The 24,709-nt window shown below is 33.2% G+C and overlaps 1 protein-coding gene across 1 annotated transcript in view; it reads right to left on the bottom strand.

Annotated features, from left to right (window-relative positions):
- The window catches only part of CNKSR2 (connector enhancer of kinase suppressor of Ras 2), a 338,457-nt gene that overhangs the window by 212,195 nt on the left and 101,553 nt on the right, over window positions 1-24,709 (bottom strand). The window contains exons 3-4 of the mRNA XM_044669208.1: window positions 12,896-13,059; window positions 2,659-2,861 (exon numbers count right to left, since the gene is read on the bottom strand). Of these exons, the coding sequence (XP_044525143.1) occupies window positions 2,659-2,861; window positions 12,896-13,059 (367 nt within the window). The remainder of the gene's footprint in view (window positions 1-2,658; window positions 2,862-12,895; window positions 13,060-24,709) is intronic.

Genomic DNA, 24,709 nt, shown 5'->3' with positions numbered 1-24,709 from the left:
CAAGTACCTCTTTCCATTTGTTATCCCTTTTCCTGGCTTTGGAGTTTTAATTATCTTAGTAATTCTTTATTTTATTTCTTCTTTTTATCTGGTAATCTAACTTCTACTGCTTTTCTCTTTCTGGTAAGTAGCTAATTAAATTTTTTTCCTTTTCTTTAATTTATTTTGTTAGTATTTTTTATTTTCTGCATCTTTTCCTATGAAGGATTTCTTTAGCTAATTTTCTTCATTAATTTTCTTCCCTTTTCATTTCTTCTAAATTTTTTAGTCCTTGATTCATGAGCCTTATACTTATTTATTGCTTTTATAAATCTCTGTGATCCTCATGGACTTAAAGCTTTTAAAGTACTTATTTTCAGTTCCATTCCAGACATTTTCTGTGTTACTATCTTGTATATCTTGTTTGTTCCAGCTTTTGGTGTTGTGCCTTACACTTATAAGTATTAGTTCCTTTGGGAGATGGAAGGAAATTAGTATTTCCTCAGAGTAGAAATTTCCCTGTATCCCTAATTGCACAATCTCATTTCTAAACCCTGCCCTTTTCATGATCGTATTAATTCCCATTTTCCATTAAATGTCCTTTATGGCTTCACATCCTCCCACCTGAAGGATGGTGGTTATCCCCAGGAGCACTGATTGCCTTTCTCTTGGGGCAAATTTCTGTTCATAGGAGGCACAACATTCCCTCAGATGTGGTTGCCTTTCTGAACATTGAATCCCAGCAGACTATTCCTATTATAAGTGTCCCTCTCTTTCCATTATACATCTCTTCCCCAGAAAAAGTTTGCTCTTCAGATGGGATGAATCATTCTCTTCACTATTTCAAATCTTTCCTTTGATACTTCATTGATTCCTCTTTAACCCTTCTTTCTGAGAGACTACAGGAGCTATTTTTATTTCACTGTTGACCATTGACTTGATTAATGTAAATAACATATCCTCCTCTATTTTCTATCTCCCCTCTCTCCTTTTATGCACCTCTTCATACCTGCATTTTCTTTTCACATACACAAAAATTCATTTATGCATTTGTAGAGGACTGTGTGGTTTAGTTTATGTTATTTCAGGCTCATTCTTCCACTATCACTTCACCTATTTAAATTTTGCTTTCTGCAGAATCTTGTGCACTTTTAGAAAGAAATATCTAAAGGGTGTTTCTGTTACATTTCTGTTGTTATAGTTTTTTTAATTGCTTAGGTATAATTCTCTTTCTTCTCTTTCTTATAGTCTCTAAATATGGGATAATTTATTTTCTTTTTGTTTTATGTAGCAGCTGTTACTTACTTTTTTTGCTTGCAAAGTGGATAATCTGCTCATGTCTTTCTTTTATGGGAAAATGTATCAAACATCTCTTTTATTGATAACTATTTTTTAATTGATGATTAAACTCATGTTTCAGGGTATGTAATTTTGAGTTACATCATAACTTTCATTTTAAAGGGTATATATTCTATTTTCTCCTGTGGTTTTTGTTAAGCTTATAATAGTATTGTGCTATTTAAATTTCCTTACTTTTATGTTAAAAGGTTTTTCTTCTGGCCCCTTGTAGACACAACTATACATACATATGTATATGTATGTATAGTTTTTATAAACTATATGCACACAATATATTTGTATGTACACACATACAGACACATACATATATAACTATATGTGTTTAACATTGGAATTGTTTAATTTAACTCCTTTGCAACATAGATTGTTTTATTTTTTTCCTTTTCTAGAGGTAGATTCTAGAAGAGAATCTAGTGGATTCTTTCAACTGGTATTTTGTTTTCAGAATTTTGGGGCAGCTTTCATGTATTTTTTCTTAAGTTATAATATTCAGTCTTTTTTGCCTTATGCTCTGGGAGAGCTATGATCTTCAAGTTGCCTTTATGTCTCCTTATCATTGAAATCCATATGTAGAGATCCTCATGTAGCGATTACATACCTTTTTTAAACATTATTACTTTTTTATCCTTATTTTCCAGATTATATTTCAATTAAGTATCTTTATGTTCTCTTCAAGGCTCAATTCAAGAGGCCTTTTCTAATTCTCTTAGTTGTAAGTGTCTGTCAACAAATCACTATTTATTTTATATGTCATGTATTTATCTTTGAAAATATCATATCCTGCTAGTAGAATGAAAGTTCTTTGAGGGAAAGATTTGTCTCACTTTTTTATTTGTATCATTCGCACTCAGCAGCATTGTTCTTGGAACATGATAAGCAATTAATAACTGTGTTTAATCAAATGATTGACAAGTTTCCCTACTTCATGACAACTTGTGTTTGTAGGAGCTATGTGTCTACATTTTTTTCTGCCACTACCAATTTCAAGGAAATGTACCTTTAATGAGAAATTGCAAAAAGCATATCCTTTGTCATATACCTTGAATCCTGATTTCAGAAAATAGCAACGAAATGTATGCAAGTGGACTAGACATTTTTTATTGTACTATTACATAATCATTTATATTAATGAGACTATTTTAGGAAATGTCTTTTGGACAAAATTTTAATTTCCAACTAAAATCACTTAAGAGCAAAGATGTTAGCAAAACTTCCACATATTTTCTCCCCCCAATTAATAAATCTATTTTACAGACATAAAAGATGTCACATATCTGCATGTATTTGTACTATAAAACATATATATGAGAGATTTTTTACCTGTCCAACCATGCCAGCAGACTTTTAGCTGCTCCAATCAGGTCCACAACAGAGGTCAGGAAGTCATTTGGCAATTTCCGGCTAGTCCTCCCATCATAGTGACCACTCCTCCTCCTTCCAATAATAAAATTCTGCAGATTTTTGGCAGATGCGTTTAACTTGTGAGAAAGGGTTTTGAGGTTTTCAGTTTCCAGGCCATAGTTCTGAATTTTGAAAAAAGTGACATTTAAGATCATCATCTCAGCATGTTGTCCTACAAAGTAGCAAGACTTCTATGACATAGTAACATGGATTTTCTTAGCAAAAGTTTATGTCTACTATCTATCTGTCTGTCTATCTATCTATCTATCTATCTATCTATCTATCTATCTATCTTTCACCTAATCTATTCATCAGTCTATCTACCTACCTATCTATCATCTATCTACACATCATTCTAGTATGAAGAATCAATCTCAAAAACAGATGACTGAAAGACATCTTGAGAGATCATAAACTTTTTCCTTTTCAATCAGGCCTTATTTAAATCATTTCAGGCATACAACATAGATCTGCATTCTATTCTGAGTTAGCAAAAGTAAACATTTGGAAAACTTTTCTCCATAAGCTTGACTGTTTAGAAGTTTTTAAGATTTCTTTCTTTCTCTTTTTAAAATCCTGACCTTCTGTTAGAGAATCAATACTGTTTATTGGTTCCAAGGCAGAATAGCAATAAGGGATAAAGGGTAGGCAATTGGGGTTTTGACTTTCTGAGGATCACACAGTTAGGAAGTGTATGAATCCAATTTTAAACTCAGGACCTCTTGTTTCTAGGCTTGGCTCTCTATTTATTGAGCCATCTAGCTGTCTCTAGTCTGGGAGATTTCTGGGGGTGGGGGGAGAAGCCTAGTGTAGGGGAAAGAACAATAGAATAAGAGATTTAGAAGATGATTAATGCTATGATAGGTTTATTATTAGGATGAGGGTGAGGCTTGAAGGATACATTGAAAGTAGACTTTTGTTCATGTGTCTCTACTCAGGCCAAAAGGAGTTGAGCTAGAACATTTTATGGAAATTGCCAAAACTTTTCTTACTGTACTTATGTCTAATGTTTTTACTCATATTCATTCATGTTCTGTAACAAATAGGCCATTCTACCAATAGTAGACTATTATGAATTAGTACATAAGAATATGGTATAAAATTAAACTATTACTAATAATTATGTATTATAATTGTCTTGGAATTCAGGGTGGGATAATTAGCTGAAATAAGGGAGAGAGTTCTAAGTGCATATTAGAAGGGAATGCTTTGGGGAATAGGTCCTCCATGCATATGTTGGGAGAGAAGGAGGTCACATTTCATTATCATGAAAGTCCTGTTGTTCATGACTATGCTGGGTCAAATGGGCAATACGACTTGCCTACAAAGGCAGCTTTAGTTTTGATCTATGTGACTTGTGACCCTAACTCTTTATACCAATCATCTCCAAAAAGGGGTATGTGGCAAGATCCCAAGGAATGTGAGAACAACTAATGGAGGGATAGAAGATGAGTCACATTTTCTTCTTCTTTCTCACCACCATTTGTGGAGCTGACTCCAGTAACTATATCACCTCAATCCATCAATTACCACCTTTACCACCTCTGTTTTCCCTTGTAGTTGTGCCAGGTGAGGGGCACGCACAATAGTTATAACCTAAACTAAGCCAGGCATCTTCAGGCAAAGCTTCCTCCCTCGCTGCCAGTATTCCTGCTCTGGACTCATCATTTCTTGGCTGTGGCAGACACCTCTTCATGGGTGGGATATGTGCTCAGAGAATGATTGTTCTATAAAGCTACCTCAAAACACACACACACACACACACACACACACACACACACACACACACACACACTTTTAGTTTTTCAGTAGGAAAGAGTGAATAGCCCAGAATGAGCAAAAGTGGATGATTGGTAATTACATTATTTTTCTGTCAAAAACCCAAAGTTCTCTGTCTTCCTCAAGGAAACTTCCACTTTTTCATTTCTTCAGATTCTAAATTTCTTTATTATCCTTAACTTTTTACTCAACTGAAACTGTTCTCTAATCACCAGTGATATTATAATTAACAAATACGATGGCCTTTTTTTTCAGTGCTCATCCTTCTTTACCTTTTAGCAAGGTTTAACACTGTTGATCATGCTTTCTTCCTGGAAATTGTTCTACCCTGTTCTTTTGTCTTAGACGTTTTTGTGACACTAGTTATTCTCCTATAACCTTTCTGACTGCTCTTTCTCACAGCTCATTTTCCAGTCATGAACTATATCCTTCTTTCTAACTGTGAGAATTCCATAAGGATCTGTTTTAGGTCCTCTATTCTTCTTTCTACATGCTTCCATTTGATGATTCCATCAATCACCTAGGTTTCATTACCTATCAAAGTACTAGGTAAGGCAGAGAATAGAGAAAGAGACATAGAGTCAGGAGAACCTGTGTTAAAATTCTTCTTTAAGTACTTATTAGATGTGTGACCCTGGGCAAATTACTTAGCTTATATTTGCCTCAGTTTCCTCTTCTGTAAAATAGAGATAATAAAAGAACCTACTTCCCAGGGTTATTGTGAGGATAAAATGAGAAAATATTTGTAAAGCACTTTGCAAATCTTAAACTTCCCTTTTTCTGTTGAAAGCACCAATATCCTTCCAGCCACCCAAGTCTGCAATCTTGGCTTCATACATAACATCTCACTTTACCTCAAACCACAAAGGCAATAAATAATAAAATCTTATAATTTCTTTTTTACTTCTGCAATACTTCTTGTACTATGCTCTCTTCTCCATACTAATGCAACCACTAGCCTCATTAGGAATTTATCACCTCTATTACAATAGTCTTCTTATTAGAGGACTCTCAGACTCAAGTCTCACTCCACTCCAATTTGCCTGCCAAACAGTGACCAAAATGATTTTGGTAAAGCACAGGTTCTCAACTCAGTCAACTCCAATGGCCCTCTATTATATCACCTTCCAAACATCATTTAAGAAATTTTCCATTTTTGTGTATGCTTGATAACATTCAAAATTATTTTCATAGCTGTACACACATGAAATGTATAAATAATAAAAACATATTTTGGGGGTATATCCTTAATTTTATTTTTACTGTTAGGAATACACAATAAAAATGCTGATGTTACTGATCTATCGGATGAGTCAGAGGAAAGCTCTAGAATTTCTGGAAACATAGGCCCTAGAGCTAATAGGGAACAGACAAGTTCCTTGTTCTGAAGGATTTTATGTTATTTAAAAATTATGTTTGTTTGTTCACTACATTAAAGTTTCCAATTCTCTTCCTCCTTCCCTCCCCTTCCTGCATTGGAGAAGGCATCATTTGACAAAAATTCCAATGTATATATTCAACTATTGTCATGGATGTTTCAGTTTGTTAATTTTTTCTCTGGAGGTGGACATTCACAGTTATTATTCAAACAATATTTCTGTTGCTCTATATAATGTTCTCTTGGTGAAGCATTTTAAAATCATGAATTGTTTATCATTTTAACTAACTCATTAAGCCAAGTATTAAAATCCTCCTAAGATGTCCTTCACAAAATCCAAACAAAAAAAGTTTTTCTAGTCAGTGACAGATTTCTTCAAATGTTCACATTTGCATAATTTTAATAACTTGGCAATTTTACTAACTTCATTAAATTTTGGAACACTGTAAAGGATCCTCAATGAAATCATCAGAAAATGAGACTGGTCTCACCACTCACACTGGAAAATTAAAGGAGATGGAAACAGATCCTGAATAGAACTTGCTCATACATAGTGTACATAAATGTTGTCTTCCTCATTAGATTCTCAATTTCTTAAGGGTAGGTTCTATATTGGACCTTCCTTTGTATCTCCAGAGCTTAGCACAGTGCCTCTGACATATAGTAGGTCTTAATAAATGAATACCGATTGCCTGAAAACCTTATGTTGCCCAGACAATGGCAGGTAGTTGGACAGGCATCAAATTAGTCCATTAGTGCATTGTTCTTGGAAAGACATAGTAGATGGAAAATGAATTGAGGAAAAAGTGTCTAATTTGCAAAAATTCACTGGCTTTCTTTCACTTATTCCAAATAGACCACTGTCACAAATTCTTTACTCTCTAATTCTCTCAGTGATGCTGGTTGGTTGCCAACCACAGGACACTAGGTTACCAAAATAATTAAAATGACAAATAATCCATAGGGCAATAATCAATAATCATTTATAAAGCATTTAAAGTATGTCAGAAACATTACTATGCACCGGGAATACAAAGAAAAAACAAAAACAGTATTTGCCTTCAAGGATCTTAAATTTTTAATAGGGGACATAAATAGGTAGAAAGAAGATACATACAGAGTAGAAGGAAGGTAATCTCAGAGAGGAAAGCAACAACATCTGGGAAGATCTGCAAAGGTCTTTTGGGGAGGTTGGCATTTGAACTTGAAGGGAACTTGGGTTTTTAGTAAGAGGAGTTGAGAAAGGAGGACAGTTTAGACAGTTACCCAGGCAGGGAAAACAAATGAAGAAAGGAGAAGGAATACTGTATGTGAAGAACAAATAAAGGTTAGTACAATTGTAGTACATAGAAGAGATGAACATGTCTGAAGAATGGAAAGGTCAGAAGAAGCCAGGTTGTGAAATGCTAAACAAAATATTTTATATTGATCTTACAGGTAACTAGGAGGCACTGCAATTTATTGAGGATAGAGCTACAAAATGTCTGCACCTATCCACTGAGGAATATAGCTTTGTCAGTTATATGGATGAATTGGACTGGGAAGAAATCAGAGATAGGGAGATCAATTAGAGAGCAATTGAGGAAATGAGGACTTTAAGGACATGACTATCTAGAAAAAAGGGAAATATTAAATAATAGATGTAATGACAGAAAGGACAAGAATTGGCAATGGATTGGATGTATGAGATGAGTGAGAATGAGGAATTGAGGATGACACTGGGTGTCATCAATTGAGGCTGGACACCTGGGTAACCGGGAGAATGGTGGTGCCCTTTGCAAATGGAAATATGGAAATTGAGAGGGATAAAAATGAGCTCTAGTTTGGACATGCATGTGAGGGCTGCCATGGAGATAGGAGCCATAAGTAATGTCAGGAATAGAGGAAGCAGGAAGACAAGTATGAAGGGAAGTAATATGCAGTAAGTCAAGAAAAACAGGATGGAGACAGATTGTGAAGAGTTTCAGAAGACAAACAGAGGAATGTCAGTTGTTTCTTAGAGTCAAGAGTGGGGTCCTGGAGTTTTTTTGAGCTGGTGAATAATATGATAAGATTTAAGAGTTAGGAATATCAAGAATTTGACAGTTGAGTGAAGGAACTCAATGATTCCTCAAAAGCTCTGGAGTTCAATTTCTTTAGAAAAATATCCAGGATCATTCGCAATATAGACAGGCTAATAACGTGTGTTTAAACATCAACTGTTCAAGAAAGGGCACCTTTAATAAAGTAAGCTCTCAAAATGATACATTTTAGAAAATGAATAAACTTTCCAAATACCATCAAAATAGCGTTTCCCAAAACAAAGATCTTGCCTTGCCTTTTATACTTTTAAAAGCTATGTCAATCCCACAAATCCTCATAGTCCATTACTTTACATATAGAGCCATATTCACATCATTCACTCAACAATTCAATTTCTTACCTAACCTGAAAATAATTTTTTCCCTGGCAAATCTTACCTGAAACCACTTATACATAGCCTTCAGGTCACAGGATAGATTATACTATTTTTCTTAGACAGGAAGTGATAGAGTTTCTCTATCTTCTACATTTTCTAGCCCGTGTTTCATTTTCTTGGCTAATCTAGACTGTAAAATCTGCCTGACAGAGGTCAGTTTCAGTGAGGAGTTTAAATTCTGAGTCTTAAAGCCAATACACAGAAATAGGCTCCTTTACTAATTGAAAATCAAGTGGATTTATCTCCCAAAAAAGCCCTTCTGAAATTTGAGGTTCTACCTTGTAATGCATAGAATTTGCACCTGTGTCCAAACCTATGTGATCTTTACACTATCTGGCATACTAATTATTCTCAACAGTGAACGAGTACCAAATTTTCTTCCTTAGTATTTCCTTAAAAAGCATTTCAGCTCAAGGCAGTACATCCATCTTATACTTAAAGCTGAGGAATAAAAAAAATAAGATAAAGGTGAAAAAATTTTTTAAGATTTTTGGAATTTTGAAGATATAATATTAGATTTTTAACTTTTTAGAGTTAAGCAGGCTGGTTTATCAGCTGATCAAAAATAATTATGCTAATGCTATATCCAAAATAAGTATATTGTAAGTTCTCTATAATACATGTTCACAAAACAACTATAAAATAAATGCATGCATAAATGAGCCATTAGGATGACATTTATTCATCTATGAATACTAATGTGTAGTTACTTTGGCAGTTTTGAAGCAATTAAATTTTCCTCACTTTTATTAGATTTGTACTGTGTATAGAATCTTCTAAATACCATGCGTATTGGCAGGGGGAAAATACTGAATCTCAGACCAAAAATTCCAGGTTTGAATCTATCTATTGACCCTTACTTTGTGATATGGGTAAGGTATGTATTTCTCTGAGCTGCAATTTCCATAATCTAATAAAATAAGGTGACCACAATTGTTCTGGCTCCCCATAGATGCAGTAAGCATTAAATAAATAAATTTACATGAAAGCTATAAATGAAAAAGCATTATACATGTGGTAGCATTGTTGTTATGATAGAGATGATGAGATGAGACTGTTGTACAAATGTATTTATAATAAAGATTATAAACACATTGCTTACCTAGAGTTATATAATTATGATCATAAACATTTTTAAATGAGGAATTCACTTAAAAAAACAGAACTAAAAACTCAGATTGTAAGCAATTGCTAGGTTATATTACAAGTAGCAGTAGAAATAGTACTGAGGAACTGGATCTCAGTTTCCTCATTTAAAATGAGAGAATCAGATAAGATGATTTCTAACTTGTCTTTCAGTTATAAATCCAAGATGAAGGTTTATTGTAAGAGTTTTGTATAGCAAACTAACTCAGCTCAAATAGATTTAGATTCTATTAGATTATAAACATGCAAATAAAAAGAAAAGAAAGAAGAGGTCCAAATTCCAGGAGCTAGAAATAAGGAGTCAGAAAGGAGAAAAATTCGAGGAAAGCACAAAGATGATCAATGACAGAAAAGTAGATGGTCCACAATTGGGAAGGTGCATCAATGAGTTGAAAGTGCTGTAAAAATAGTGACCATTATGCAATATTTAAAATACCATGAGCCTGTGCAACTCAGAGTATTCTGTTCCTCTGGAAAGCTATTTACACTTTTTTATAGTGGAACTTAGTTGGAAAATCGGATCTACTTTTCAGAAATGTGTTTTACAGGCAACTTTATTGGAACGTGCCTGTTTCATAAAGTGATCCAGAGCTAACTAGAAATACTCTTTATCTCCTTCCACTTCTCCAGTCATCTACTGGGAGCATCCACTCCATGACTGGAAATTAAAATACCTACATAGAAAAGAAGAAACTTAAAAATGAGATGGCAAGGAGTTTGAGAAACCAAAGATCCAATTTGGTTTTTAGAGAAGACATTTAAGGAATGAGATATCAAGAAGTTTTAGAATCAAAAGTCTGGTTTTATAAAATATGGTTGGACAGAATTTGGAATGAATCGTTCTCCTGGGAAATATTTTATGCCCTGGGGGATTTTGGTTAAAGGATCATTTTAATTTTTGCTTCTCTCCTGTATAAGCTCTCTTACATGAGCTATCTTTCAATGCACTGGAATAATCATTCACTGTGTAATTTATAATTCTCAAGGGAAATGTTTGGAAGAAACTACAAAAAATGAAATGACTTTTTTTCCAGGTTGATTTTTCCATAAATGGGCTACTTTCTCATCTCTTTATATTCAGAGACAATGCCTGCAATATGAATTTCAAATGAATACCTTAAGAGGGAAAGGTGCTTTAGAACTGGTTGGATTTTCCCAAAGGCTGGTAGGAAAAACTCTCAGAGCAAGTTGCTATTTTAAGTTTCTCAAATAGCTGAACATGGTGACACCAGCTGAGATACAGGGCTTCATAATTTGTAACTTGGCACTGTTTCCCAACTAAATAACTACGTACAGATTAGACTCTGCACTCTCCAGAGACTGCCTATATGTATGTGTGTATGCATGTTCCTGTGTGTTTGTATATGATAGGAATGTTTCAGCTTTTTCTGGGAGATGGGAAGAATAGAAGAAGGTATAAATGGAAGATTCCCAAGTATTTTATATATTTTGTAGTTATTTTAAATGGAATTTTTCATTTTATATCTTCTTGCTGTGTTATATTGGTATTATGTATTGGAATGCTGATGATTTGTGTGCATTTAAATTTATATCCTTTTAGTTTGATGAAGTTATTCTAATTATTTTTACATTTAATTAAGAAAATTAGTAATTTTAGTTACAAAAAGTAATTTTTTTCTCCTTTACCTATGGTTAGTCCCTTCTTTTTCTTGTCTTATTAGAACATTCAGAACTTCTTGGTCTACATAAAATAGAAGTGGTGACAATGGGTAGAAAGTGGTAACTTGCAGAGAAGTAGGCAGAAGAGTAAAATGTTTTTTTTTAAAGCTGAAATTAAAAAAAAAGTAAACTTTTGGTAGCAAAATTTTTACAATACCAGTCAACAGACTTGCAGTTAGAAAAAAAAACTGGAAACAGCTCAAAACTGTAGTCTGAAATTTTAAGCTTTAGGTCTTATAAACTATTTGATTCAAGGTTAGTAGTCATCAGATGAGAGTTTGGGAGAATTCAAGTTCCTTCTCTTTGTCAACCTTTATTATTACTTTTAATGTTCCAGTGGATCTGCAAAGTCATTGATACATGTATTCCCATCAGTGGCATAGAGCATAATCTATTCATGCCTGAATATACTATTCCACTTTCCCCAATGGCTTTCTTGAATTCCTCTGTATATTAGGGATCTTTTTCACACTCTCTTGATATCATGAGATTTCCAATAGAATATAGAGTCTATCCATCAATCACCCTACATTCTTACCATGTGACCAGTATAATTCATATACATGATCGGTGTGAAAAGTATATATTGTAAAGTGGTGGTTGCATGTATTTAGGTTTTCATTTTTCAGTTATAATTATGCATGTAAAATATAGTATTTGGTTTGAGCCCAGTGGATTTATGCAGTGTGAATCAGAATGAGACCACTTCCTGGTATTCATCATTCACACTACTCAAGACCTAGCTTTATTTCTTTGGCATCTTTTACACTACTTCACCTTAATAATTGTTTATTTTCTTTAATGTGCATCTCTCCATTGACCTATAGCCAATCTTCAATTTTAGTTCTTCAGAAACTATGCTGTTTCATACTTTGTAGCCCTACAAAATCACTGGAAGGACATTGCTGTTAAAAAGATATCTTGTTTAAGGAAGAAGTTTGTCATTATTAAAATAAATTTGCAATTTTCCAAATGAAATCCAGCCCATTGTCCTCTTCCTGCTGAATTCTGATTCAGCTAATTACCCATTTGTAGTGTTTGTCCAAGGTGTGTGCATGTGAATGTGTGCAAATATGAATGTCTGTGTGTTCCATAGTGTATACATATACATATATATTATGGTTTAAATAATGTGAAGTTTTCATCCACTTAATTCATTTGAATGATTATGCTGTAATAAACAAAATGTCAACTGCAAACAGGAATATCTGAAGACACTCAACATTTATATGGAATCCCTCTTCAACTTCCACTACATTAAATATCCTCTGACATTTGTGAATATCTTTGGCAAACTATCTCTTTCTGTTACTTGTCTCAACTGATATTAATAATGAAAGGGTTGTTGAATAATGTTATTTCTGCTATTATATCTTTCAAAAACTCTTATATAATTTATACATGGGCATGGGAGTTGCTTTGTTGGAAGACAGATGTTAAGATGCTATTTTGCTCTACATTTTTAAAATAGTCAAAAACAATAAGCACATTGAGACAATTAATTTTCTATCTCAGTCAATTGTGTTATAGTAAATATGCATTTTACTGTAGAAAGTAATTTCTAAAACCTTTTCCTGTTACCTCTAAATATAATTATCAAAATATCCTTGGTATATATGATAAATATGTAAACAATTCTCATAATACTATATTATAGTAAAAACAGAAAAATTGCTTTCCCTTCCCACAAATGTTATATTCTGTAGGAAACTTACCAGTGCACACAGTAGATCTACTGCCTCCAATATAAGCTCTTGATGGCCAATGCGAGTGACTCCCAAGTCTTCCAGTTCCTGGTGGGTAATTCGAAGCAGCTGGTCCCCACTGATCTTTTCCCTCTCAAAGTTCTTAATGTACTGCTGAAGACAGTCATCCAGGCCTGTAGAAGGACAAATGAAGAGGAATAAAAGGAAAAGATGTTAACTAAACAATAAGTGGAAGAAAATTAAAGTTGAAAAGAATTTAAAAATTTTGGTTATGTATGATCAAATGAAAAAACTCTGAGAAAGATTTGTTGTTTTGACAATTAATCATGTCTAAGTTTTCATCATCCCATTTGGGATCTCATTGGGGTTTTCATGGAAAATATGCTAGACTGGTTTGGCAGTTCCCTCTCCAGCTTATTTTACAGATGAGGAAATGGAGGCAAGCAGGGTTAAGTAACTTGCTCAGGGTCACACAGCTAATAAGTGTCTGAGGTTGGATTTGAACTCCGAAAGATGAATTTTTCTTGACTCCAAGGCTGCACTTTACCCACTGTGCCACCTCCCTGCCCCTGAGAAAAAGTGGCACCCTTTAAAAATGGAAATTAGGAAAGGAAAGTTACATACTTGAGTATGAATGGTAACCTTTAAAATAGAAATAAAGAAAAGAAAGTTCTACACTTGATTCCTTTGGGTAATTCATTTCCTAAACTACTACAAAAAGATATAAGGTAGAATGTTTACTAGTTCAATCTTATTCTTCTCCCCATTTCCCCCCAAATAGGATGCCAGCCATAGTATTCATGAAATGACTATATTAGTTTAGCAATACTACTTAGGAAAGACTTGAGCAAAGACAGGTTGCAATATTATTGTTAGTATAAAGGCAAATTATAAAGGATGATGAAGGGACTAGATTAAAAGCTAGACAGATCTGTTTATCACTAAGTCCATTATTATTTTTCAATAAGTCCATATATTAGCTCATAGTAAGTACTTAATAAATGTTCATTGATTTGACTCATTTTCTATAATCAAGGATGACATGCACAAGAATTCACTTAAAAGACATTACTGAAGATGTTCATGATCAGAAAAGGTTATGGATGAATTCATTGCAACACTGGGAGATATTACATTTACCACCTAAGTGGCATCCTAGCATTATAGATATTAATGAAAAAACATAGAAACTTCAACCATGTTGAATAGATCCTATCAAGAGGATATATAGAAAAAAACACAGGCCAAAAATCACATAGAGTTAAAAGGGGTAGAGAGTTGGAGGAATATCCTTAATAATGATTTCTATATCCATAAGAATATCATCATTAGTTCCTTAATTTTCATGAAAGTATCTTTTTCCCATATTTGAAAATCGTAAAAACAAACATGGTACCTTTCTTGGAATCCTTCACATATACTTGGCCATGTAGTAAATTCATAAATCTTGTAATAAAAGGTTTTAACTCATTTAGCAAAATTTTGTTTCCTCATATGGTAATTCTATACATGGAGAAAATGAGGCTCAGAAGAAATAATCTATCGAATCACTGCCAATACAGTGAGTTAGCTAGGCAGCATCCTATATGCTAGGGATTCAAGGACAAAAAATAAAAATACAATAGATCATACCACAAGATGTTAGTCTCAGACTTTCTGACTCTTAGGCTTGTATGGGAAAATACATAATGATTTGTAAAGCTCTGACTCTGTAGGCTACCTATTTCACTTAAATCGTAACTACCTCGTTTTTATTTAATGAAATTTCCCCTTCTACAATCTTTAGCCAAACTCAAAACACAATTGTCAACATTTAATATTGCCATGATGATCCCTGACTTTCAATTTTATTTTACTTCTATCATGAGTAAAAGGAAAACAAATGAATGCTATCCTTAAAATAGCCACTAGTCATTGCTTTTGGAAAAATAATCCTGAACATGGGGGATTATTTCCTCCAAATCTCCATCCATGATGATAGCCATCTACAAATTCATCTGCTCCAATATTTATTCATTCCCCATCTCCCTTAATTTTTCTTTTCAATAAATTATGTGAGAATGAAAAAAAAATATTGGTAAGAGCATGCTATGCAATTAATTTTTAAAAGAAAAATGTCAGAAGAAGTTATATCACTAACTCAATGTTTAAATTCCTGCACTGTGTTCATGTATCAGTCTGAACCTAGGTCTACAATTCAGTAGGTTTTTGAAATTTTTTACTAATCATGCCACTTCCAAATATCTGGAAAAAATGAGTAGTTTTTTTGTAGACATGTAACTTTAGTGTGTTTTAGTGACCCAGGTTAAATTTTTTCCCCAAAACCGTAGAACTTACTACACACATCAAGAAATTTCATACAGGTTAAGATGACAAGGCTCTCCATTTAAGTATCAAATCATGAATTTAATGGAAAAGACACCAACATATGAAAGTTGTGCACTTATTAATATAAAAACATACAATATATTTTAAGAGAGGAAAAATGAGGCTAGAGAATAAGAACAAATGAACCTACTATGTCTATACCCAACCTCAACAGTAGGAGAATCAATCAAAAGCACTTCTTTTTTTCTCGTTTTAAGCCATCTTTAAGCATTCTCAAAAATCTTGATAATTAAATGACAGTATGTTAACAAATAGATGTTTATTGTTTAAATGTTTGTTGTTCTAGGGACTGGGACAGAAAGACAAAAAGGTAACAGTCCCCACTCTCAAAGTGTTTAATGGTCTAGAAATTTGGCCAATAAATCCTTTACTCAACAGAATATGCCTGGAAGGAAGAGGTGAAGAAGTACTAATCTGATCAGAAATATCAGAATAGGGCAAAAGGTGAGATGTAATAGAAAGAATTGATGAATCTCTCACCTCTCATCTAATCTAAATATATTTTGCATTAACTAGTTGTTTAAATGCTTTCTCTCATAAGAATGTAATTTTCTTGAGGGCAGAGATTTTGTTTAACCTTTCTTTGTATCTCCATTTTTTAGAACAGAACCTATAATATATGAAATGCTTAGTAAATTCTTGGTTTTTTTTTTTTTGATTAAAGGAAAGTATTCTAGATTTAGAATTAGATGACGTTGGTTAGGGACCTGGGATTTGGTTTTTTTCCTATCTGTCAAGAGTATACAGAATTAAATGCTCAGTTAACAAGCATTTATTAGGTACCTAATGTATGTTAGGCATTGTGAATATAAAGACAAAAATGAAACAAAAATGCCTTCAAGGAACTTATATATTCAATCAATTTAATTTCTAAAATCTTTTCAGCTCTAAGCCCTATGATAGTATATGAAAATCTCAGGCTAGCCATCCACAGTGTTCAAATATTCAAAGACTCTTTGCTAATGTGTAAATGAAGAATCTCTGCCTATCTTTTGTCTCCCAAAATGCGTATTTCCCATAAGAAAAAAGATATTTTTAAAATTTTCTTTAAGGTCATTCACTAATGACCTTTCACTAGCTATCTTCCATGATTTAAATGCTCCCTCTTCTCAACTTTGTCAACCTTTGGACATTCATGACTTTTTTCATAACTTAGTTCAATTCTTACTCTCAGAAAGATGTCTTTCCCAGTCCTCTCCCATCCAAACTGATAGTGCCTTTTCCTAGGGATAAACTCTCCACTTGTATTGATCTTGTATATATATATATAATATAAAAGACATAAATATGTATATTGCATGTTGTCTCATTGTCTCTGCTATTAGATATAAGCTTCTTGAAGTCAGAGACCATGTTTTTGTCTTTGTATCCCTAATTATTAACACGAAATAAGCATTTAATTTTGTTGACTGAGTAAACTCCCTAAACCTAGCATTAAAGTCACTTGCTCTATAGTTCTTACCAACCTCCATTTCTAGCCTTTTCTCCACTCTTACTTTTCTAAATAAACTTCTATTCAGTTAAATTGAATTTATTTTTTGTCTCTAGACATTGCTTTCGCATCTTTGTATTTTTATAAATAGTGCACCAACTACCTCAAATGACCTTTCTCTTCCTCTCTCTGCTCATTCACATCCTTTGGATTCTTCAGATTCAAGCTCAGATTTTACCTCCTCCATTCAATATTTTCTCACCATGCTATCTTGACATGATTTCTCTCTCCTCTAAGACTACTATTACAACAATTGTTTAAAAATTAATCATGTCCATCAAAGTATATTATATTTTGATAGGAACTCTTAGTAAACTAAAGCATGCATTAAATGAACCATTTTGGGCAAACTGTCACTTATTTTATACTTATGTAATTATTTCTTTTGTCTTGAACTGTTAATTAAATCTTTTCTTATATCTCATTTTTTTCAGTGTTCATATATCACCTCTCTCCAAATGGACTATTGCTCTTCCTAAATAATAGCTGATTACATTGCATTGAATGTTTTAAAGCTCATATAGTATTTTATATACATTATTGATTACTCCATTTGATCTTTATAGCCATATAAGATTCGACCCAACTGTAGCTAATATCCCTATTTTAAAGAAACTTGGGCTCAAAGAGATTGAGAATTGCCCATGGTCAGAAATCTAATAAATGTTAGAGGTGGGATTTCTTTGATATCCAAGCTTAGCACAGTTTCAAATCATCTAGTCCAGTGCCTCATAAGCAACCAATATTTTATTATTTATTTCTGATCTTAGTTCAAAGGATTGTAGTGGGACATAGTATATAAAGAGGTGACTAGGAAGTCTGGATGGTGCAGTCCATGTTCAACAAATACTGTATGACACTGGGTAAGTCACTTAAGTGATCAATGTTTTATGCACTCTGACATTAAATTGCAAAAAATGTGCCACCTAGGTTTGATGGAAAGTGAGTTCCCTCTACCTGTGAAATCAGAGAACCAGTGCTTCTCCTTGTTTTAAATGAACGATTAGCCTTCATGTTATTTTAGCTATGATCTTAGTTTTTTATTAATTTCGAATTTGTTAATTGTTCTTTTCTGTATTATCTGTGAGTTTCTCTCAGTTTTCTGCCTTTAACTGTGTACTTTAAGGAGGAAACTCTCATTTTTCTAGGCTTGAACAATAAAAAAGGACAAATAATGAGTGTTTATTTTCTGCAGGTGTGGTATGGTCTACAATGATAATATCCTAAAGCTGTGCATGAAATAAGGATAGCACTGAGAGACCATATTCTGAAATGCCTTTTGAATTGATATGAAGCATATAATGATATTCAGTAAGGTTTTAGTGTCATATGCATATTTTTGTTTTTCATTCTTTGAATATTAGTCACCCAACTGAGTTATGTATGCTAGTTCACTAGAAAGTACTCAGTGCAAACATTGAAGGTTATTTATCCATCCATCCATAAATAATGCTTAAAACTGGTGACTTTAGAGTAATAATCCGGAAAGTTCCTCTCAACAGTGGAAGACAACATACTAATTACTATAACTAAATAGCCAATATTGAGTCTCTTGATCAATTTACTGATAACAGTTTTGAATTTTTTTTGAATAAGGCCTTTTGAGAACTATACTAGTTTTCACACCAAGGGAAAACAGAAAAAAAAGACTTCTTCTGAAAACATGCTTATAATGAGGCAATGGTAAAATTCAATGCTAAGGAACAGCTTACCATCCTGAACAAGAGAAAAATGGGACAAACCTTAAAGTAGTGTCTTAGCAAAACAAATTCCACTACTGTCTCTATCCAGAAATCTATGCCTTGTTCTGCATCTGGAACTAGAAACTAAGGGGATGTCCATCAATTGGGAAATGGCTAAACAAATTGTGGTATATTATTGTGATGGAATTATAGTGTGCTCTAAGAAACTCTGAGCAGATTAATTAAAAGAAAACTCTTGGAAAGAACTATATAAAGAACTGAGATAATGAAGAGCAAAATGATTAGGACCAAGAGAATAACATAAACAGCTACAGATTTAATATTTGAAAAATAACTTGTAGATGTTCACCTCTAGAGAATGAACTGAAAAATGAAAGGATGAGAGATAAAATCGATATATACATATCTATTTGTCAGAGGATACCTTCTATAGTTTAGGGAGAAAAAAAGAGGGGCTGGGATATCTGGAAATAAATTTTATTAATTGAAAAAAACTAAGAATTCTGTCATAGTGGCTCAATAAACCTCAAATGGTGATATATCCATTTACCTCCAATTTGCAAATTTATATTCTTTCCTTAAAGTGTTGTACCTCTTTTCCCCCAATCCTTCATTTTTAAAAAGTTAAGCATGTGCTAAAAGAATTTAAATTTTAACTAGAGGAAAAATTCAAAAAAATTAGAGAATGCCAGAACTGTAAGTTACATTAGAGACAACAATCAATGACATTTTTCTAGTGCTTTTCATGCATTTTCTCATCTGAACTTCATGACAATTCTTTAAGTTAGGTGTTACTATCATCCCCATTTTTATAGATGTAGAGAGACTGAGAAAGTTTATAACTTGCCAGTGACTTCAGAGTGAGTAAGAGAAAGTGAATCTGAATTTGTCTTCTTAATTTACTTCAAGATTTTCTCTTCTCTCCCTCTCTCTCCCTTCCTCCTTCTGTCCCTCTCTCTTTCTAAAGCAATCCAATCATGTCAATTGCTCACCTCATCACAAATTTCCCTGCTGCCTCTAGCATAAAGTAGAAAATCCTTACCCTAGCATTTAAGGTCTAACCACAGTCTGGTGCTTTCCCATTTTTTCTTCTTCATTTTTTGTCATATCTATTCACTGACATTATATTGCAGACAAACTGGACTCTGAGTTCTGCCTTGAAATCAATATTCCGTCTGTGATCAACCATTTGTAAAATAGCTATCAAGTATTGTTCACTGTGCTAGGTAGGTGCTAGGGATGCAAAGAAAACAGTAAGCATTTTCTTCCCTCATGGCGTTTCCATTGATAAATGAAGTCTAAGCCTAGAATAAATGCATTTTCCACATCTCCTCATTTAAAAAAACATTCTCTTACTGCAAAGGTTCAGCTCAAGTGTTTGTTTCCTTCCGTCATGTGGCCGATCCGATTTTACTTGACCAAGTATACCTTTTTAAGTTATCCTTCTTCTGCCCTAACTCCAAGTTTTTTTTTTTAACCCTTAATTTCTGTGTATTGGCTCCTAGGTGGAAAAGTGGTAAGGGTGGGCAATGGGGGTCAAGTGACTTGCCCCGGGTCACACAGCTGGGAAGTGTCTGAGGCCAGACTTGAATCTAAGACCTCCTGTCTCTAGGCCTGACTCTCAATCCACTGAGCTACCCAGCTGCGCCCCCAACTCCAAGTTTGTCTCTTTCACTTCTTAATTCTTTGCTTGCATCATTCTTATCAAGGCATGTATTGCTTCTTTATTATAAAATGTAAGCTCTTTGAGGACGTTATTAAAAAACCTTTATATTTCAATTTTTATTATGGTTCCTTGTATACACTAATCACTTAAAAGACTTTTAATGAACTTTAATAAAATGATAAACTGTTTGAGCTTTCATTTCTTAATCCATTAATAAAAATAGCATGACTCTTGAAAGGGAAGTCATGGGTTCAAGATGAAGATTAAAGCATACATTTTTGGATATAAACTATATGGGAATTTGTTTTGTTTGGCTATGCGTTTGACACAAGAGTTTCCTCCTCTATGAAGGGTGGATGGGAAGGTGAAAGGGAAAAAGAATAGACTAACTAAAAAAAAGAAAAAAATAAAGATAAGAAAGTAAATGGAATCCTTGAGACCTCTCTTTTTAAACAATCAGAAAAGTAAACAGAAGGAAAATGAGAGGAAGTATATAAATATATCCTTACGAAGATAAAAAACAAGTTAATCTAATAGATTTTCCTGTTCATCCACATAAATGAAAGTACTGCATTTGCTTTTGATTAAATCTGGAATGATACTTAAAATATTTAAAAAATTAAATAAAATGAAGACTACCTATATACTACCTATTTGACTTTTGTGGGAAAATTTTTAAGCACTATGTAAATATGAACTCTCATCATGATGGTCACCATTACTATTACTATTATTATTATAGCTTTCCACTGCTGAGAGCAACAGTGAGATTATTCTTTTTATTGAATTCTTCAAAATTGTAAATAGGTATATCATTTGACTACTTAATTGTCACCAGTTAACATTAATTTTATTTCATTTCACTTAATTAATTGCATTTTATAACAATTAATTTATACATGACAGGTATGGCTTTCATATAAATTTAAATATGTAACTTGTAAAACAACTCATGCATTTAAACCTTGAGTAAAGAAGTAATCACCAGGCAATCAAAGAACAAAACATGTTAATTTTTTTTTTTTACATTTTTAAACCCTTAACTTCTGTGTATTGATCCCTAGGTGGAAAAACATGTTTAATTTATAACTTTAAGTAAAATCTATTTGTTTTGAGTTATTCATCAGAGCAAGCTTATTTTATATAAAGCAGGAAGAAGTAGTATATATATACATATATATATCAATATAATAAAATATACCCAAATATTCCAAACATTCCAAAAAACCCAAACATTCCAAAACCAAGAATGTCAATAGATTCAGAAAAGTCCTTAGCAAAATTCAATATCCCATTATAATAAAAACTCTAAGAAAAAGAGAATGACATTCTCTTCAATATAACAAAGATATTTGCCTGAAACCCCAATGCCAAAATAATATGAAATGAGCAAGATTAGAAATACTCTCACTAAAAACGGGTACAAAACAAGGCTACTTTTTTTTTCCAGTTGTATATGACATCTTTTTTTTTTTAAACCCTTAACTTCCGTCTTGGAGTTGATACTATGTATTGGCTTCAAGGCAGAAGAGTGGTAAGGGCTAGGCAATGGGGGTCAAGTGACTTGCCCAGGGTCACACAGCTGGGAAGTGTCTGAGGCCAAATTTGAACCTAGGACCTCCCATCTCTAGGCCTCACTCTCAATCCATTGAGCTACCCAGCTGCCCCCTGTATATGATATCTTATTAGACAGTTTAGATATTTCAAAATGTCAGGAAAAAGCTATTTAGGTACCGAACACTGGGAAAAGGAGTTCAGAATATTATTTTCAGATGACATGACTTGAGTGGAAAATGCATAATGTCTCCTTAAAAAATAATTGCTGGAGACAATTAATTAGTTCAGTGAGGTTGAATACATGATTACAAGACCAGAACAAGGATAAAATAACGTGGTTAAATTAATTTGATTTTTATATACGAGCACTGTTAATCAATAAAAAATCATGAAAAGAAATCCTATATATAATAATAAATAAAGACTTGGGAATTAATCTATACATATGTTTGACCAGAATAAGGATGAATATAAACCATGATGACTATAATAATGGGATGAGAGACAATCAATGTTCATGGCTAAGACAGACTAATGTAGTAAAAGTGTCAATATTCTAAAATCAATTCTAATTAATTAATTAATTTAAAAAGTTAATAAGCTTCATACCAATCAAAAGAGAGGCAGTACACTGTGGTAGAAAAAAATGGTGGACTTGGAGTCAGAACACTTGGAATAAATCTCAGCTCTACCATATATTACTCTGTGTGACCTTGAACAAGTTGCAAAATTTGGAACTTTCAAGAATGAATAAAAGGATAATGAAATGTAAATGGAAAAACAAATATGCAATGATATAATACCTCTTCTGTTTGGGGAAGGGATGGGGTTTGAGCTGATAAGGATGGTCTTACACATTCTTAGACTTTAAACATATTACAAAGATATTTTCATCAAATCCATCTACTGTGGGTAGACATTCATTATTCTATAAACATTCATTGAGTGCTCATTTCATGCACTATTTGCAGGCACTCTGATAGGCATTGCTGGGGATACAAAGAAGAAAAAGGCAAGGGAGCCATCATCATGGGACTCACTGCTTAGTTTTTCACATGGAAATTTAACATCAAAATGCAACAAGAGAATTATAAAGTGCTACTTTTACTAAGTGACCTAAGATCTTTACCAAATCTGTGATTTTATGGTTTTATGGAGGACATAGGAAGCAGCAGAGTAAAGAGAATTTGGAAAGCAATAATATAATAATTGGGCAGGCTTGTGTATGGATGGAAGGTCAGTCTTGAAATCATCAAGACTTAATTTCAATTCCTCCCTTTGATGGACTAGCTTAGTGACCACTTAACCTTTCTGTGTCTCAACATCTCTTGAGGCAAAAAAAGAAAGGCAGCTTAATTTTTGTTGTTATTAGTGTGTGTCATGGATCTCTTTGACGTTCAGATAAAACTATAGATCTCTTCTCAAAATAATGATTTAAAATGAATAAAATAAAATGTGTAGGATTATAAAGGAAACCAATTATATGGACATTAAATTATCAAAACATTCACTTTAAAGAAAACACTAGTTCACTGACCCCAGTTTAAGGATTTAAGCTTTTAAAAAACGAATTATAGGTAAATCGTCAACATTATACAACTGAGAGTTCTTTGCACTAATGAAATCATAGGGTCAAGACTAAAATACATACCTGCATACATACACATACACACACACACAAACATATTCATTATTTGACCACACTCAGATGTTGCTAGGAATCAATCATGTAATTTAAGCAGTAAGCAAATAATCAATTCTATATTGACAAGATGTCTAAGTGGAAAGAAATAAGACAGTAACAAGATGATCCCTCTACTATTAAACCTAATCTCAAAATGATTTGAAATTTATACATCATACACAAAAGCCTTCTTTCCATCATTCCAAATATGTACAATTCAGGGTTCTTGCATTGTTACATCCATTATCAATACTGATATATATGGTGAAAATTATAAATAAACATACAAATGTATCTATATCCAGCTATCTATCTTTCTCAATAATCTACCCTGTAATGATTTCTTTTCACCTTAATAATATGGACCAGGAGTTCTTTGCTTCTTGTGCTACCAATGAAACATGCCAGCTTGTCTCATCTCAATGGACATCTGTACCCAATCACCTGCTGGAAGAACTTGTAACTTTTCTTTACGTCAGTATTTTCAGAATGAGTATAGCAAATATAGGTCTTATGGAATTCCTTAAAATTATCTATGTTAACAAAATTAGGCCACTATCCCCTGGACAAATTCTATTTTCAGCCTGTGTCTGCCAATTACTCATATACTCTCACATTCCCTCTCCTCCCACCCCAAGTATATCACTCAATTTCAGAATGCCTTATGGTGAGATTTTCTCTAACAGAATATGATATTTTCCTCCAAAAAAGTGCATTGCTATTAACACTAAAATATAAAAAATTCCCTGAAGGATTTAACAAACAAGACTCTGCCCCCTTGTACCATCATCTCTAAGAAGTTAGCTCTCCTCTTGTCTTACATGGAACCTGTACACCACAATACTTTCCAGCCATCATTCTCATTTTGCTCCTGTGTAGCCCTGGACTCTGTCCTTTGGTCGCCCAGCTTTATCTAAAACGTGAACTTCCTCCTTATTGTGCTTAGAATTAAGCCTTTATACTACTACATGGAGTATATATATCCTCTTTTCTGATTGCCCTTTTTGTGTTATTTTCCCCTATTTTAAAAGAGTTTTTTGAGGACTCTCCTTAAGGGCCTTGTTTGCTTGTTTCATATTCCCAGAGTTTAGCACTGTGATCCATAACACAGTCACGAAATGAAAAATAGCCAAGCAATTCTTGCCAAAAGAATTAAAAGAAATGGCCTTCCAAAATTTGTCATGAATTCTTGATCCAAAATAATATTATAAATGATTATATATGTTTGTATTAATGCTCATCTATGAATCTACCTACATTTCTAAGTGACAGTAATGTATCATTTAGCTTACCATTTCTGTTTTATGCAAGAGAAATTTTCTTTACACAATTA

The sequence above is a fragment of the Gracilinanus agilis genome, chromosome 3, assembly GCF_016433145.1.
Source record: "Gracilinanus agilis isolate LMUSP501 chromosome 3, AgileGrace, whole genome shotgun sequence".
Lineage (NCBI taxonomy): Eukaryota > Metazoa > Chordata > Mammalia > Didelphimorphia > Didelphidae > Gracilinanus > Gracilinanus agilis.
Note: the sequence above shows the minus strand (reverse complement) of the source record. Positions and strands in the feature narration are given on the sequence as shown.